This window comes from Anopheles maculipalpis, chromosome 2RL (genome assembly GCF_943734695.1).
Source record: "Anopheles maculipalpis chromosome 2RL, idAnoMacuDA_375_x, whole genome shotgun sequence".
In the NCBI taxonomy this organism is placed as follows: domain Eukaryota; kingdom Metazoa; phylum Arthropoda; class Insecta; order Diptera; family Culicidae; genus Anopheles; species Anopheles maculipalpis.
The window spans coordinates 23,571,480-23,586,036 of record NC_064871.1 but is presented as its reverse complement, the minus strand read 5'-3'; the positions used below and the strand labels follow the sequence as shown (position 1 = coordinate 23,586,036).

The 14,557-nt window shown below is 44.6% G+C and overlaps 6 protein-coding genes across 6 annotated transcripts in view; 2 read left to right on the top strand and 4 right to left on the bottom strand.

Annotated features, from left to right (window-relative positions):
- The window catches only part of LOC126556771 (uncharacterized), a 364,167-nt gene that overhangs the window by 17,857 nt on the left and 331,753 nt on the right, over positions 1-14,557 (bottom strand). The window lies entirely within an intron of this gene.
- The window catches only part of LOC126557752 (lysyl oxidase homolog 2B-like), a 249,133-nt gene that overhangs the window by 7,852 nt on the left and 226,724 nt on the right, over positions 1-14,557 (bottom strand). The window lies entirely within an intron of this gene.
- LOC126558142 (uncharacterized) overlaps positions 1-14,557 on the top strand; it is a 459,948-nt gene that overhangs the window by 254,372 nt on the left and 191,019 nt on the right. The window lies entirely within an intron of this gene.
- The window catches only part of LOC126558359 (lachesin-like), a 346,936-nt gene that overhangs the window by 181,577 nt on the left and 150,802 nt on the right, over positions 1-14,557 (top strand). The window lies entirely within an intron of this gene.
- LOC126556783 (protein dispatched) overlaps positions 1-14,557 on the bottom strand; it is a 383,943-nt gene that overhangs the window by 337,974 nt on the left and 31,412 nt on the right. The gene's annotated exons all lie outside the window — the stretch shown is intronic.
- The window catches only part of LOC126557363 (G protein-coupled receptor kinase 2), a 38,622-nt gene continuing 24,223 nt past the window's right edge, over positions 159-14,557 (bottom strand). The window contains exons 4-11 of the mRNA XM_050213104.1: positions 13,528-13,841; positions 13,213-13,312; positions 4,786-4,891; positions 1,521-1,710; positions 1,172-1,420; positions 733-1,094; positions 384-647; positions 159-298 (exon numbers count right to left, since the gene is read on the bottom strand). Coding sequence (XP_050069061.1) covers positions 197-298; positions 384-647; positions 733-1,094; positions 1,172-1,420; positions 1,521-1,710; positions 4,786-4,891; positions 13,213-13,312; positions 13,528-13,841 — 1,687 coding nt within the window. The 3' untranslated portion in view covers positions 159-196. The remainder of the gene's footprint in view (positions 299-383; positions 648-732; positions 1,095-1,171; positions 1,421-1,520; positions 1,711-4,785; positions 4,892-13,212; positions 13,313-13,527; positions 13,842-14,557) is intronic.

Below are 14,557 nucleotides of genomic sequence, written 5' to 3'. Positions count from 1 at the left end.
GTACGTCATTTGCTGCTACTATTTGCTACTAGGGTTACACACTCTTCCTGCTTTTTCTACCATCTCCAGGATGTACAATTTGTTTTGTTTTGCATTACCGAACACGCCAAGCCAAGAAGAGATCGTAAGCTCTCCCCTCCCTCGGCTGCAGTTGGGCGTATGCTTGATTCAATTCCCCTTAATTTGATTACACCTATCAACTCTCATTTGGCGCCTGGCTACAGCTCACCGTTGTTTGACTAGAGGATAACAGTTTCTCGTTGAACGGAACCGGTTTCTCGCGGGGCGTTTGTTTTTTCTACAAAAAAAAAAAGTGATAAGAAAACATTCGTTTAGAATTACGGTAACTGAAGGGAGTCGTACTCAAACAAGGGCACACTTACTTTTCTTCTAAATGGAAAGCAACCAGGCTTCTCCACTACCGGCGGCGCGTTGGTAAGCAGATCGGGCGTCGGACATTCGTTCACACCAAACACATTCAGCTCCCGGAAGCACTCAGTTTCGATCATCTCGTCCTGCCACGGTATCGATACTGATCCGGTATTAAACTTGGTGTAGAAATTTTCATCTGTTGCGTCCAGATTGACTCCCTTCACGGTGGAAAACTGCTCTATGTCCAGTACATCTTTGGCATAAACGGCGTGCGGCTGGAAATGTTGTGATACAAAATGTCAAAATAAAATACATACATCTATTCCCTTCAAGTTACACACGCCTATAAGGAACACTTACATCCGGCACAAACGGAGGATCATTCAAACCAGCTTCGAGTCGTTTCCAGTTAATACTGTTAAAGAATGGATTCAGCTTAACTTCGCGCGCACCGTGTCGCCCATTGCGACAGCCGAGCCGACTTTTAACCGCCTTCATGAGCAGCTGCTGGCACAGCGTTTTGGCATCATCGCTAAACTTGTGCGAATATTTCTCAGGATCTTCCTTTACCCGCCGATCGACTTCCTCGCGCTTCACCTTCTCCTTGCGGGCCCGGAATGGTGCCTGTCCCTCAATCATCTCGTACAGCAAACAGCCGAAGCTGAACCAATCCGGAGAGAATGCGTACTTCTCGTTGTCGATAACTTCCGGTGCCATGTAACCTATGGCGAAAGTGGACAAAATATCCATTTGATTCTACACATTCGAAAAGGTTAAAAGTAACATAATTCCTACTTACCAACTGTACCCACTCTCCCCCTAACCATCTCACCCTCCGGTATCTCTACAGCCAGCCCGAGATCCGAGATTCGCACGTGACCATGGTCGTCCAGCAGAATGTTTTCCGGTTTGCAATCTCTGTAAACGATTCCCTGCTGGTGTAGGTGTTCCAACCCGCAGACCACCTCCGCCGCGTAGAATCGTGCCCGGGACAGCTCAAATCCAGGCTCACCGCCCATATTGTAGATGTGAAACTTCAAGTCCCCACCTAAAACCGAACGAAAACATTTTTTTTTATAACAATAGTTTGCAGCAGTTCTCCCAAGAAAGCTGTTTGCTTTTATAAGCGTCTGCACCTTCACACCTACCGTTCATAATCGTCAGCACTAGACACAGGGCGTCCTTGGTTTCATATGCGTACGCTAGATTCACCACGAAGCGAGAGTTTATCTTCTGCAGTATCTGCTTTTCTATCAGCACCATCGATTCGCCCTTCCGTTTCTTGATGCGCTTCTTCTCCAGCTTCTTGCACGCGTACATCTTTCCTGTGGCTCGTACCTGCAGCAGTGTGGAGAGCAAATGGGAAAACAAACAAATTCCATGTTAGTAGATGCATCATACCGAATCCCGGGCACTACTAGTTAACTGCACACGATGCACACCGTACTGATGCAATAAATAGACGCAATTAGACGTTTGCTCCTTGATTGATTCAATTTACATCCATCTGCATGCATCGTGTGCCTTTGACCTTTTCGGATGGGATTTGTAGGCGAAGTGTTAAATTCAATTAACCGAGAATGGAACAGTCGAGAGCACTAACGTGCTCGTGCATGTCCAATCAATAAACCCATTAACAGGTTGAATGAATCAAATCTCACTTGAAAGATAAATCTGGGAGTCATTTTAACATTTTTCTTAATAAAACAAATTATACATAAAAGTTAAATTACTAGAATTTTCCAGGTTTTTTTATCAATTTATATAAAATTTTGGTGAAGAAAATCTCAAAAACTTTCTTTACAAAACTCCTTTCTTACTATATAAATATTTAACCATTTCGCTGCTGAGGAGTGACGACATTTATCCCTCGACAGGACAGCTCCCGACTGTGCGAAACACCGTTACAGCAATAAGATTCCTCCCATCTATCCGGAAGTGCTATGAATTATTCACAACAACAAAAAATCTTTCCGCTTTCTATCCTACCAAAACATTGACTGTCTCGTTTTGGGTTAGCGTACGAAGATGTGCCAAAGAGTACTATTCTCTCTCTCTCTCTCCCTTCATACTGTGACACTTTTCGATTTTGCTTTGCAAAGATATCTCCATTCAAATCTAAATTACAAACAGTATCTCAAATCCAACATAAAATGGACACAACTAAACCAACGAAAGTTGAGAACCAAAGCGGCAACATTTTTTCCGCTCCAAGTGGCAACCTGCTTTGAAGCGGTACGAATCCCTTTAAGCATTCCGAGCACAACAACTATATCTGACTATGGACCAGTGTGCCCCTTTTATCCCCTTTTTGAACTCGATCAGCAACGGAATCCAACCATCCGGAAACTCGGCATCCAGCAGTATTAGCCGTCCCTCCACTCAATATCGATATTCACTTGAAGTAGACGACGGTCTTCGTTCCATTAGCTTAACATTCTGAACTCACCTCTGCTGTCTTTCTGCATACAAATTACTTGCATTCCAGCATTTGCTATTTATCATCCTTTGCGGAAGAAATCGTTGGAGAAGGAATTCCTTCGTCTTCTTGCAACGAGTGCACGAACGCTTTCGATTCGAAAATCAAAGGAAAAGGGTTTACACCATCTTGTAGAATTCCAACCCTTGCACAACCTCCGGTGTTTCTTGGACACTTTCCCGGGAAATGGAGAATCCGGATAAAATGATGAAACGATGTTACACACGACTACAGGAGCGTGTTCCCTTCCCACCTTAACATTGCACTATCAGTTACAATACAGCCAACCAGCCCAACGGAAATGGCAGTTTTCGTGAATCCTAATCAATATTAATAACAACGACACCATCCACGAATCCTTCCTTTGCATTGTCCCAATTCTTTTCGCTTTTTTTTTGTTATTGTTAACAAGCCCTTTTCCATTCCAGCCGGCCAGAAAGTAAATCATGAAAGCATTTTCACTGCTCCCTCGGGGCCATTTCTTTCGCGTCTTTTGTGTGCGCGCGAGTTACGGCCAAGATGGCCGTAAGGAGCGCGAACAAAGAAAAATGCGAAAACCATCCCCACCCCCGTGAAAGAGACTACATGTCGTCAAAGTCACCATTATTTTCGGTAAAACCCGGCTTTACCGCCATCATATCAAGGAATCGTGGAGCAAGGGATATTTTTCGAACGGTTACAGCAGTACACGCAGTACGCGAAAGGGCGCGTTAGTCGTTGGGGATGCCGCCGCACGCTTTGCTGCCATGGAAATTGCAAGAGGGCGCGCGCGTAAGAAAGATCGGGAAAAATTCTTGTCTTGCAAATAATGCTTTCATCCAAAAGCGGCTTGACCCGATACCGGTGGCAGGACGCAGGGGCGAACAGTAGTACACCGTTGCTCGTCTATTGTTCTCGCTTCGGTCGGGATAAACATCGTACAAGCGTCCGTACAAGCTTTAAGAAAATCGATACTAGGCCAGTGCAGCCTAGGGCATGGAGCTATGCTAGGCCTTATTGCCGTCGATGTTGGGGAAATGGTGGTGGAGGACTAAAGGCGCATAATTGCAGCTCAATAGTGTATCAAGTATCTGGATCGTTCGCTTGATTCTAATTAGGCTCCCCAACTCCCAGGGAGCGTATTTCAAAGCAACTTAATGTTAAGTTGTTATATCGTGAATACAGAATGAACCAAATAGAAAAAGCCATTTCAGCGTCGATAGTGATGTGCTTGTTAGCGTTTGAATTCTGATACTTTTCTATGGAAACGATCTGATAATGATAGCTTGATTTTAAACAATTATGTAATTACTAGTAAATTAAACTATTCAGTCGAATTTTAATCAGCATGCCAGCCCCGTAACAGAATTTCGATTTCTTTTGAATGCTTTTTAACACACGGTAACGTAGGTAATAAATGTTTCCTTTACTTCTATTGAAATTTCCTTTCCTACGAAGCGGAACATTACCAGCAATATGGCCTGACCATTCTATCGGAATTTAGAAAAAAAAAACGAATCGTTACGATTGCAAACTGTACTAAGGGTTTTTCCTGATTTCTGGTGTATAATTGCACACTCTCATCATAGTAGAGGATGTAAACGGAGGAGACTAAAAAAGGCAAGGCGAGTTTTTCACCCCAGTTTTTCAGTTTTATACCATAGTTGGCATAAAATAAAAGCAAAAAACGGAAGGTAAAAACAACCGAAAAGCCTTACGCTTGTAAGCTGTGTTCGGCAGAATTCGTACTCCATTTTCATGTTTTTTTTTCTTCTTGTTCATCTCTCTTACTCGCTCTCCTTTTTCTTCGATTTACTGTTTGTTCAATTTGCTTCTTCGAACTGTTCGCGACTGCTTTTGCCGTCGCCCGCCTTGCAAAGCGAACACACATTTGCCGGGCATTCTTTGCTCACCAGCCGAGCAGCTCAAACTTTTGCTTTCAAGCAAACACCTACCTGACATGCGCAGACTTCGCCGAAACCACCCTTTCCCAGGACGCGATACATGCGGAAAGTTTTATAAGTAACCGGCTGGGCCTCGAGCCACTTCCACTGTAAATATCTGTGAAATGAAAAGAGAAGAAAAGCGAGTTAGACTTAATGTTGTGCATGGTACAACGACTGGTCGGTATGATTTTCAAACTGGCCGCGAAAAGCCGCGAAAAACATCCCTAAACAGGCAAACAAATTAATACGCCCCAAACCTACCCATCGTCGAGTTGGTGTTATCCAGAAAGAAAAAAAAAACTGATCATGAAACGAAATGGGGTTCCGGTAGTAGCTAAGTGCTTTCAAAACAATAAAGTGTTTAGGTCAAGCTTAAATTAAACCTTCTTCTCGGGGTGAAGTTAGTCACCGAACTGTGGGTCTATTTTAAAGCTTTGCCGAACTAGCAGCAAGTAACTCCCGTTCGCATGATCCGCCTACAAGCACGTATCGCACAAGAAGACAACTTTCCGCAAACTTTCATGCTTATCACTCAAGCGAAACCTTTTCTTTGCACATCATCACATCGATGCGGGTGGGTGCGATTGCTATGGTACGCATGGCAAGCATTCCCAAAAAATCTAACACAAAAAATTTTAAACCCGATTCAAAACGCTCCTCTGGGACGTAAAAATAACTCACCGCCAGACTCAGTGATAAGTGCTCGATCTTACCAGAACTTTGGGCTGGCGCGTGTACTTAAAGCCGGTGTGTCTCCAGGGCACACATTACGCCACGGGGAAAAAAAAGAACTAAGGAACAAAAAACATCTGCCAGCAAACTGAAGCTCTCCTGAAGCTTCTCCTTTATGGCTTAAAAAAGCCGTGAATCTAAAACGCAACTTTTACCTCACGCTTGCAAAGTTTTGCCTTCGCCGAAGCAGATTGAGCGCAATGTAGCAAAGATGCTGGCGAACTTGTTTGGACAAACAGGATTGTAGGTGTAAATGATGTGTCTAGGAAGCGATTATTTTTATAACCCTCCCACGCAGTGGGTGCCACAGCACACGATCAATACAGTGTGTACGCGATGATTCGTCTATAAAATTTGTGGAGAATCATTACATTTTTATGTCGTTGTTTATAGGATAAAATAATTTTATATAATTTAGCATCTAACTTTAACGGTGAATTCATTTTTATCAAACATTGTATTAATTTTTTTCTACAAATTCATATCGCAATTTATATGCAATATATTGGTCAGTTCATCAGCCAGACATCAGTTTGGAAGTGTGATAAATTGTTTATTTGTTCCCAAAAAACGACCAAATGACAAGAACGTAAAATTGATCAGGACAAGGATATTTAGTTGTGCTGGAATTTCCAGAAAACGTCTTCCTACAACTGCCGTACAGCTTTATTACTGTTTTACTATCACACTCCTCCTGCCAATACATGCCTGGACTGTCTGTGCTAATCATAGCTTCACCGAAACCTCGTGATAAAACGGTAAAACGTGATCGGACCATGCTCGTACTACATATATCGATAACAGACACGTGTCGTATCCTGCCATCCCATCCCAAACGGGGATACCGAAACTGGTGGGCTTATCAGCACACAGCAGTCCACCAGTGCACTGTTAGTTTGTCATTGGCTTCATTTCGACACGATTACCCGGAAATGCGCACCTAACCATGGCGCGAGGTCTATCTATAGCACATCCAGAAACCACATACGCACTCAAGCAAAAGCGAGAGAGGGAGAAGCTTTCATCATCCAAAAGCAACCGAAATTGCATCGCCTGTGTTTGCTTTTCTCGGTGTTCCCAGCCCACAGGAAAAACCAGAGAAAGAGAGAGAGAGAGCGTGAAGACGCGGTTAGCGCAAACACCAGTGAAACAGACAGGCTGCGCGCAGCTTCATATTTCCGGCAAAAGTCATAAAGCATTAAACCAACAACGCACAAGAAAGTTACCGCAGCGCAATCAAATGCGAAGAAAGAGACCTTTCTCAGGTGCATCTTTGGGGGTTGGTGGTGGAGAAATTATTATTAAAATTTCGTCGAACGTCACCACCGTTAAAAGTCTTGACGCAATACAGACGGAGGCGAAAGCTCGCAATGAAAAGGTAAATCTCGGCACAAAGTATGTTCATGTTAATATCTCGCCTATCCTTTAGTTCCATCTGGTGGCGGAAGAGGGGACACCAAAAAGGACCAATGATTATGTATCCTCCAGACGCCACTCAACCGGATCGAACCGAGCAAGAAGAGTGACATATGATCGTGCTGCGGCGGTGTGTTCACGTTCATTTGCCCAACGGCACTATATGTATATAAAGCAAGCGATAGTAGGGTGAAGCGAATGTAGACAACCGGGCAGGACTACATTAGCAAACAAACACGATACGTGTAATCGAGATATAATTGAATTAGAGCAGCGAAGAGATCCTTCCCGAAGTTGACAACCGATTTACCCGCGCCATGTTCAAACTCCAAACGGACTTGTTTTCTCCCCGAGAGGTGGTGTTGATGGTGGTGGTGCTGTGGCAACAAACACATCGAATTGCATACGAACGAACGATTCAATTGCCCGTCCACCAACGGCACTTTTCGCAATGCATGCACGAACCAGCTCTAGAGAAAGCTTTTCCCGGCATCCACCCGCCGCCAGCGCGGTTCTCGTTGTACAAAATGAAGGTTGGGAAAATGGCAAACATCATTAATTCATGGATGATGTATGTTTTGCTACGGGGGTGTATGTTTAATAGCTGACAAACATCGGACCCGGAAGTCGGAGAATAGTGGTGTTTCGTGTGCTTCGTTTGCTACCTCCCCCGCCAAAAAAGCGGAGAGAGTAGGGACTTCATTCGCAAACATTCGCCATGTCTTCTTTTACCGGCGCTTAGTCGGGGGTGGGTGATGGCAGCGGCCAAACGGCACCGAAACGGTACAACACACGAACCAACGAACTACCGGAAGTCATCCGTCAAAGTTTATGTCTTTATTGATTTTGTGTCTGAATCGCACACGTTGTCTTTGTGCACGAAAGATGGGCAAACAGAAGAAGGAATGCAGTTTGCTGCTGTTGTGGTGTGCAAAGTGGTGGTGTTTCATCGCAAATTGGCTGAATAATGAATGGTGTAAAGTACGATGCATAGAATTGCATCTCATTAGAGGGGATTTAACTGAATCGTTGCGTTGCACCATTACCATCACTGGAAGAGATGGATCTGGAAGAGAAGACTGTTTTCCATGTTTTCCAAACACAAAAGTTTCTAAGAAAACTTTACATTTGTTCCTTCGAAATTATTTGTGGAACTTTGGTAGAGTCTGAGTCTTTTATATCTAATGTTTTTGGAATCTTTACAGTCACAGCACCGGGTCGACCCGATGGTATAGGTGACTGCGGCGCCGGTCTTTATACGGCAGAACCGGGATTCAAACCCCATCCGGACCATCTTCCCGTAGTGAGGACTCACTATCCAACTGTGTTGTATCGGAATGTCTCGCAATCCATTCGATGGCCGGCGTGACCTAGAAGATCGATAAGCCATGAAGAAGACAAAATGCAGAGTATTGCAATGATGAAGGCCAATGAAGGCCAAGATACAAGTCTAATAATTAAGCTTTCGAAACTTACGGAATTTGACTGCACCGTACTGCGAAAAAGGATTCTGCATGCAACTATTTTAAAGCACATTTTGAACAAAGTGCATTCTAATGAAACCGAGCAGCAAATGTGGACACTAATGGCCAATAAATTTTACATTTGTTACTCTGCTACTCGCCAAGCTAATGCCCTGATAGTTCACCAAGCGTCCACCAACAAGAAGGCAACACTTGCCGAGTAAATCGAACCACTAATGAGCACAACCAATAATGACTAACCGAGCGCAAACTTCTTAACAAACTGCACTCCTCGCGCTGAGTGCGTACCAGTGTCATTTAATTACTCTCCTTACACTCAAAAACCTTACACCGATGGCGCTACCTCAACAAACCCTGTGGGCGATTACTAATGACAGAGGATAAAAGTTACCATCTCGACTCGATTACTTTCCCGCACTGCATTGTGCCGTTGTAAGATCATACCGTATCAAGATGCACACACGCTACACAATGCACCACCACTTACACTGGAACACAACCCAAGTGCATCTGCAACGCGGATGCATTACTCGAGGACAAAAAGCAATTTCATTTCCACGTGACACTAAATGTCTCCGGCTAGCGCGTGGTCGCAACCTTTGCAAGGATCAGTCCATTGGTTGCAGGATCTGACATTGAGCGAGTTAAGGGAAGTTGGTCGGCGATACTTCTTGTCCAGTGCACGTGAAATGTAGCGCAAAAGAAATCCATATCGATCGGCGATGGTTGTGTATGTTGCGTCTTGCTTCTTTTTTGTAAGTCATCCAAGCTTTTCTTGCCCATTGGAAAATGGAAACTTTTATAGCAGATAGTCAAAGGAACAGGAAAAAAATGGAAAATGGTTCTCCAAGACAGGAACCAAGCAGCGAGGGTGCGCTGTGCGCTTGAACAAACTGAACGCAAGTCGACAACAGAAAAACGAGGTAATGGCACTAAAAGGAAATATTATTATGTACCGCACACGGCTGCTAAACCATTTTCCTCCGATTTCCGGTTCTGGTGCTGGCCACCGGCACTCCACACTTTTCTCTGTGGGGAAAGTCGAGAATGGTTCAAACCGTACGTAGGGGTGATGTTGAGCAGCAACCAGCTCGCCTCCCCTTTAGACTCTAAACGACATCGAGGACATTAAAAGCCTTTCCAGCGCTCTGTAGCTGCTACTGCTGCGCTATGGAATTTGATATTACATTCCGTTCGCTAGAATCGTTCCATCGTCCATTTCATCAATGGTTTCTCGTCCTTCCCAAACCCCTGAAGGACGTGCCGAAGTCGGTGGGTTGTTGGGGTTGGTATTTGGTTTTCTTCAAAGTTTTGTAATCAATTGTTTGCACTAGTCGCTTTCCACACTTTACGATCTCTAATTGCCCTACATTTATCAATACCTTACGCGAGCAGGCAGGCAAAAGGATCACGGTCGGAAAGGTCGGAGTGCATGGCGTGGGTTTTATGTTGAGCAGATAGTAGACAAGTGGTTGCTAATTAAAGAAGAAGCAACATCGCAAACTGCTGCTATTAAGTAATATTTTTCTTTCCCATTTTATAATGGCTGGCGATGGGAGCTAGCGTTTGAGGATGTTTGAACTGGACGGCATCAAAAAGAAACGTGCCAAATCAGGTTACGTGTTTTAAATTAATCTACAAAATATTTAGATAGGTTTGTACTTTAACCAAGAGTCACATCTATTTGCCTAAGAATTTGATATCTTTTTGCAAGTTTAAACGCCAGCATGTACCTGGGTTTTTGATTCAAAAATTACATCAAAATTACTTTACATTACAAAGCCGGAAGCAAATACTCATGCTAGTCGAATAAATCCACCTGCAGATCTAAATGGCGACCTGGCAAGCAAGTCATGCCAACTGTATCATAAATAACTTCTCGAAACTGTCCTACTTACTGTCCTTCGGCTATGCTAGAATCGGACGTGAGTAACAAAAAGCTTGCCAACGTCATAAATTATCCCGTTACTGCTGGAAGATTGACAACACGTACACGAGTTTGCACAATGATCTTACTGCTGAACGTACTGGCGCAATATTCTTACCCCATAAGCAGCAGCAGCAGCAAATGTAATAGCCACGTCATCTTTGGTCTTCTACTTGCCCCTCCATGCATAATAGTGGCAACATGAGAACACAATTTAAGCTACAATGTTAGTTCCCATTTACCTATCCATATGTCACACACCCCAAGAAACAAGTACTGGCGCGGTTTAGCATACGACAAAGAATGGATTGCACACAATATAGATGTGGACATTTAAAATTCTTCTTTGAGCACAGGCGTATGGGGTGAGGCATCTGTACTAAATGCCAACGATCACTAACTGGATCGATGGCCCGTTATCTCGGAGACTGTTGAATAAATTACGTCGCTGACACTGGAGGTTAACTGAGCTCTCCATGTTCATTGTGAGGTCTTTGCGCTACTTCTTGTACAATCGCACTTGGGAGTATTCTGTGCCATCGAATCAGTCGCGGAATGTGACAGTAAAATCAAACCAATGATACGGCCGGGTCTTGCTAATTGGCACACATCGGAAAAAATGGTACGTAAACGAACCATTGCAAACGAACGAATGAGCATCATCTCTGATGAGATGATGCTCATCCAACACTATGAGGGGTAAGTAGTTCAAAAGGTTAAATAGTTTATTAGCTAGCGGTAAAGTGACGTACAATTCTTATTAATAATCGATCTACTTTCTTTGTTGGAATATTCCATCTGTTTTTATTTGATTCGTTATCACAAAATTCTTCACATTACTTTGGAGAATTCTTTTGAGCCGCTCTGTAACACCTTCGTTAAAACTAGGAGAAAGAGATTTACTTTTTCAATAAAAACAGCTTCATAAACTGTCGTAGAAAGTATCTAAACAATCAGTATTACCACAGCACATAACCATCTGCACACACACCTTACTAACCTTTTCACGGTCTTCATCATTTCGACACGCCCTTTGGCATAATTTATTGAGTGCCCAGCTTTGTCTTCTTTTTTCTGCTTCTACACACTGCCAGGCCCCCTGAGCGACAAGCTAATGTGGCATGAAAAATGGAAAAGTAAACTCGATTTTGCATTGTTAGTTCCCTTTCGGTGGAAGCCACCAGCAACCACCGCTCGCTGCTATTTCACGAAGCACCAACAACGGCAACGGTGGTACCGCTTCTTGAAACATTGAATTCGAAACCACATCAATCACTTCTTCTGTTCGGCACAGTGAATCAGGTGCTGAAACGGTGCGCCTGCTACCATGACACCGGGCGTTCGGCTTGCCAGCAGTGTCAACTAACACAAACGTCACAACGAGCAGCGCCAGTCAGTAGTCAGTCCGTCAGCGTCAACCAGTCAGTTGCTCGACGAAATAGGATCAACCTTGGAAACAGGACCAACAGGATCTTTCCCTAGACCGCTTCCTTGTGAATCGCGCAGTTCAAGTTTCCTTAAGGTTTTTCCAATATCCCAGCCCTTCGTTCGTTGTCGTGCCTCGGTTGTCCTTCAGAGGTACGTAACGCACACGTGCCGCAGCCGCTGCACATATCCCCACAATTACTACCCACGCGCGAACCTCGTGTCACTAACAGTATCGGAAAAAGGCTTCCCCCCAACATCAGGAGACGAATGAAAGCCATTTTCGCTCAAAATATATTATTTCCAGCGTTTGATTGGAAAATTCAATTTCACTTCCACATACGCTTCTCGATCAACAGAGAGGTTTCTCGCCCTGCTGCTGTTCATCCACCGTTAAAAATTTGAGCTACTCAAAAACTTTTTGTTGTTGTTCTATTCGAAGTTCAAAAGTAATACTGGTGAAGGTCACCGAGTACGGTAGGCGTGACACGTTTATGCTGACAACGTGTGCTATCAACCTGACAAAAGGTTCTTTGAAGCGTTATGGTCCTTACAATTTGTTTTCGGCGAAATTCTAGTCCAGAGCAAAGCGTGTAGGCTTTCGCCAATTCTTGGTCTTCTTACCGTAAGCACCAGCAATCCACCACCACCACGGGCACATTGATTTCTTTTTAATGTTCGACAAACCGACCTCCTCGAGCCAAACAACGTTCCATTCATCAGCATCGTTTTCTCACTGGCTGGTGGCGTACTGATTGTGAAGCACCGGTGAAACCTGCTGCACCACGGTTAGTGCACCACTGTGGACACAATTTACAGCGAAAGACCGGTCATTATCGTGCACACACAAGCAGTCCTAATCACGGTCCTTTGATACAAGTCTTTGGAAATTCGAGAAATGCATACCACAACCAACAATCCGGAATAGTTTACCCGTGTACCCGTACTCTGTAGGACGACGGTCGGTGTCACCTTTAATCCCTTGTACTTGGGCTTCCGGCAATGCTTCGCCATGCTTCAAAACCCAGTGTCTTCATCAGAGACAGCCCCGGAACAGGGCAGGAATCGTTTCCTCCTGTGTTCGACAACGATTGCGGTTACGCTTCAAACATCCTGTAGGAACATTTCAAAATCCAATGATGTCTGTCGGCCACTCACTGCTTCTGCTTGGTGCTATGGCATCATACTACATCTTTCCATTCGTGCTGCTCGCTGAACGCTTTGACCATTCAAGTCACACATTCAAAACTCTGCAAAGCAATTCGAGCAAACGACCAGCAAAATGATTATATCAACCGCCACCGAACCTGTTAAGGATAATATCTTCCGACACAATACCGATGGGGTACCCCGTAGAACCGAACGGCATTTCGTTCTAAAGCACTTCTTCGTTCGATGCCACACTACTGTCGGAATGTCCTACTTTCTCGCCCTGTCGTAGTACGTACGTACCTGTGGAAGTACATTGAAGCCTCGAATTCCCGGAATGGCTCACCGGCCAGGAAAGCCCGTACCGCCGTAATGGAAGCCTCGAACAACTCTCTGCTGCCGGCTGAAACGAACACAGAACGATGGAAAACGCCTGGTCAGAGGGGGTGTGTTGTGCTGATGGTAATCGAATGGAAATGGCCATTTAGTAGAATTGCATCAGCGCGGGATGATGCAGAGGGAGGGGTGGGGGGGGGGGCAGGTAAGTGGATGTGGTTGATTCGTCGCAATCGTCATCACATACCACCCCGATGTTTCACCCCTTCGTGTGACACTTACTCGACAGTTTGGTCCGAACCTGCGTCACCATATCATCGTTCAACACGTCCAGCACGAACTCGTCCTTCTCGTTGTTGATGGTATTGGTGGTGACCGAGTTCGAGCCGGTCAAGCTTTTCTCCGGATCGTCGTGGTTGCTGAGCTTCTTCGTATCGCCCCCGATGCCACTATCATCGTCGCACTTCCCACCGTCACTATCGCAACCTCCGCCTCCACCACTGTCCTCGCGTTGGCTTTCGGTGCACAGACCGAAATAGCGTTTAGCGACCTCGTACGCCAGATCGACACGATGCTCATCGGCCGCTATTTCGTATCTACAAAGTAGGGAGCAAAAAACCATTACATTACAATAAAATCAACGCAATCAGCTAATAGTGTCCATCATATGAGGGTTCCACGATTGCAGCCACTTAATCATATGCCGTTAACACTGTCGCCGCCATGATATGAAATAGGGTTGTTTTTCAATGTATTCTAGTAGTGTTAAGGAAATAGTTTAAAAGCAATAAAAAGACTTTCAAGATACCTGACACACAGAGGGAAGGCATCCGATGGCAAGTTATTGATTTTTCCCTTTCAAACGTACAATTAAAAGTTTCTTACCTCAGGAAATTCAATGTGCAACGTTCTCATGTTGCGACTAACGAACCAAAAAGCTAATACAGCAGCCAGAAGCACTTTCCAGCTGCTAAACGGCATCCTTCAACCGTTTGAGAAGATCGACTAAGGGTCCCGGGGTCGTGCTTTCAAGTTTCTCTCATTGGCCTTGAGCTAATACGTCAAATTTTGAACTCGCTTCAGATTCCACTCGCTCCCGCCTGTCACATCCAATTTGTTTTCGAATGACTTGCGAATGAAGAATGAGAGAAGCCAACCAGGGCCAAGGGAAAGGGATCGTGTTGCACATGATACCGAAGGTGCTTGTGTCTGTGTGTGTTTGTGCTTGCAGTTCAAACAATTGTGAAGAGAGTGAGCAAAAACTTGGCACTAACATGCATGGCGGCGCGATCGGGCACTAGGAAGTGCTTTC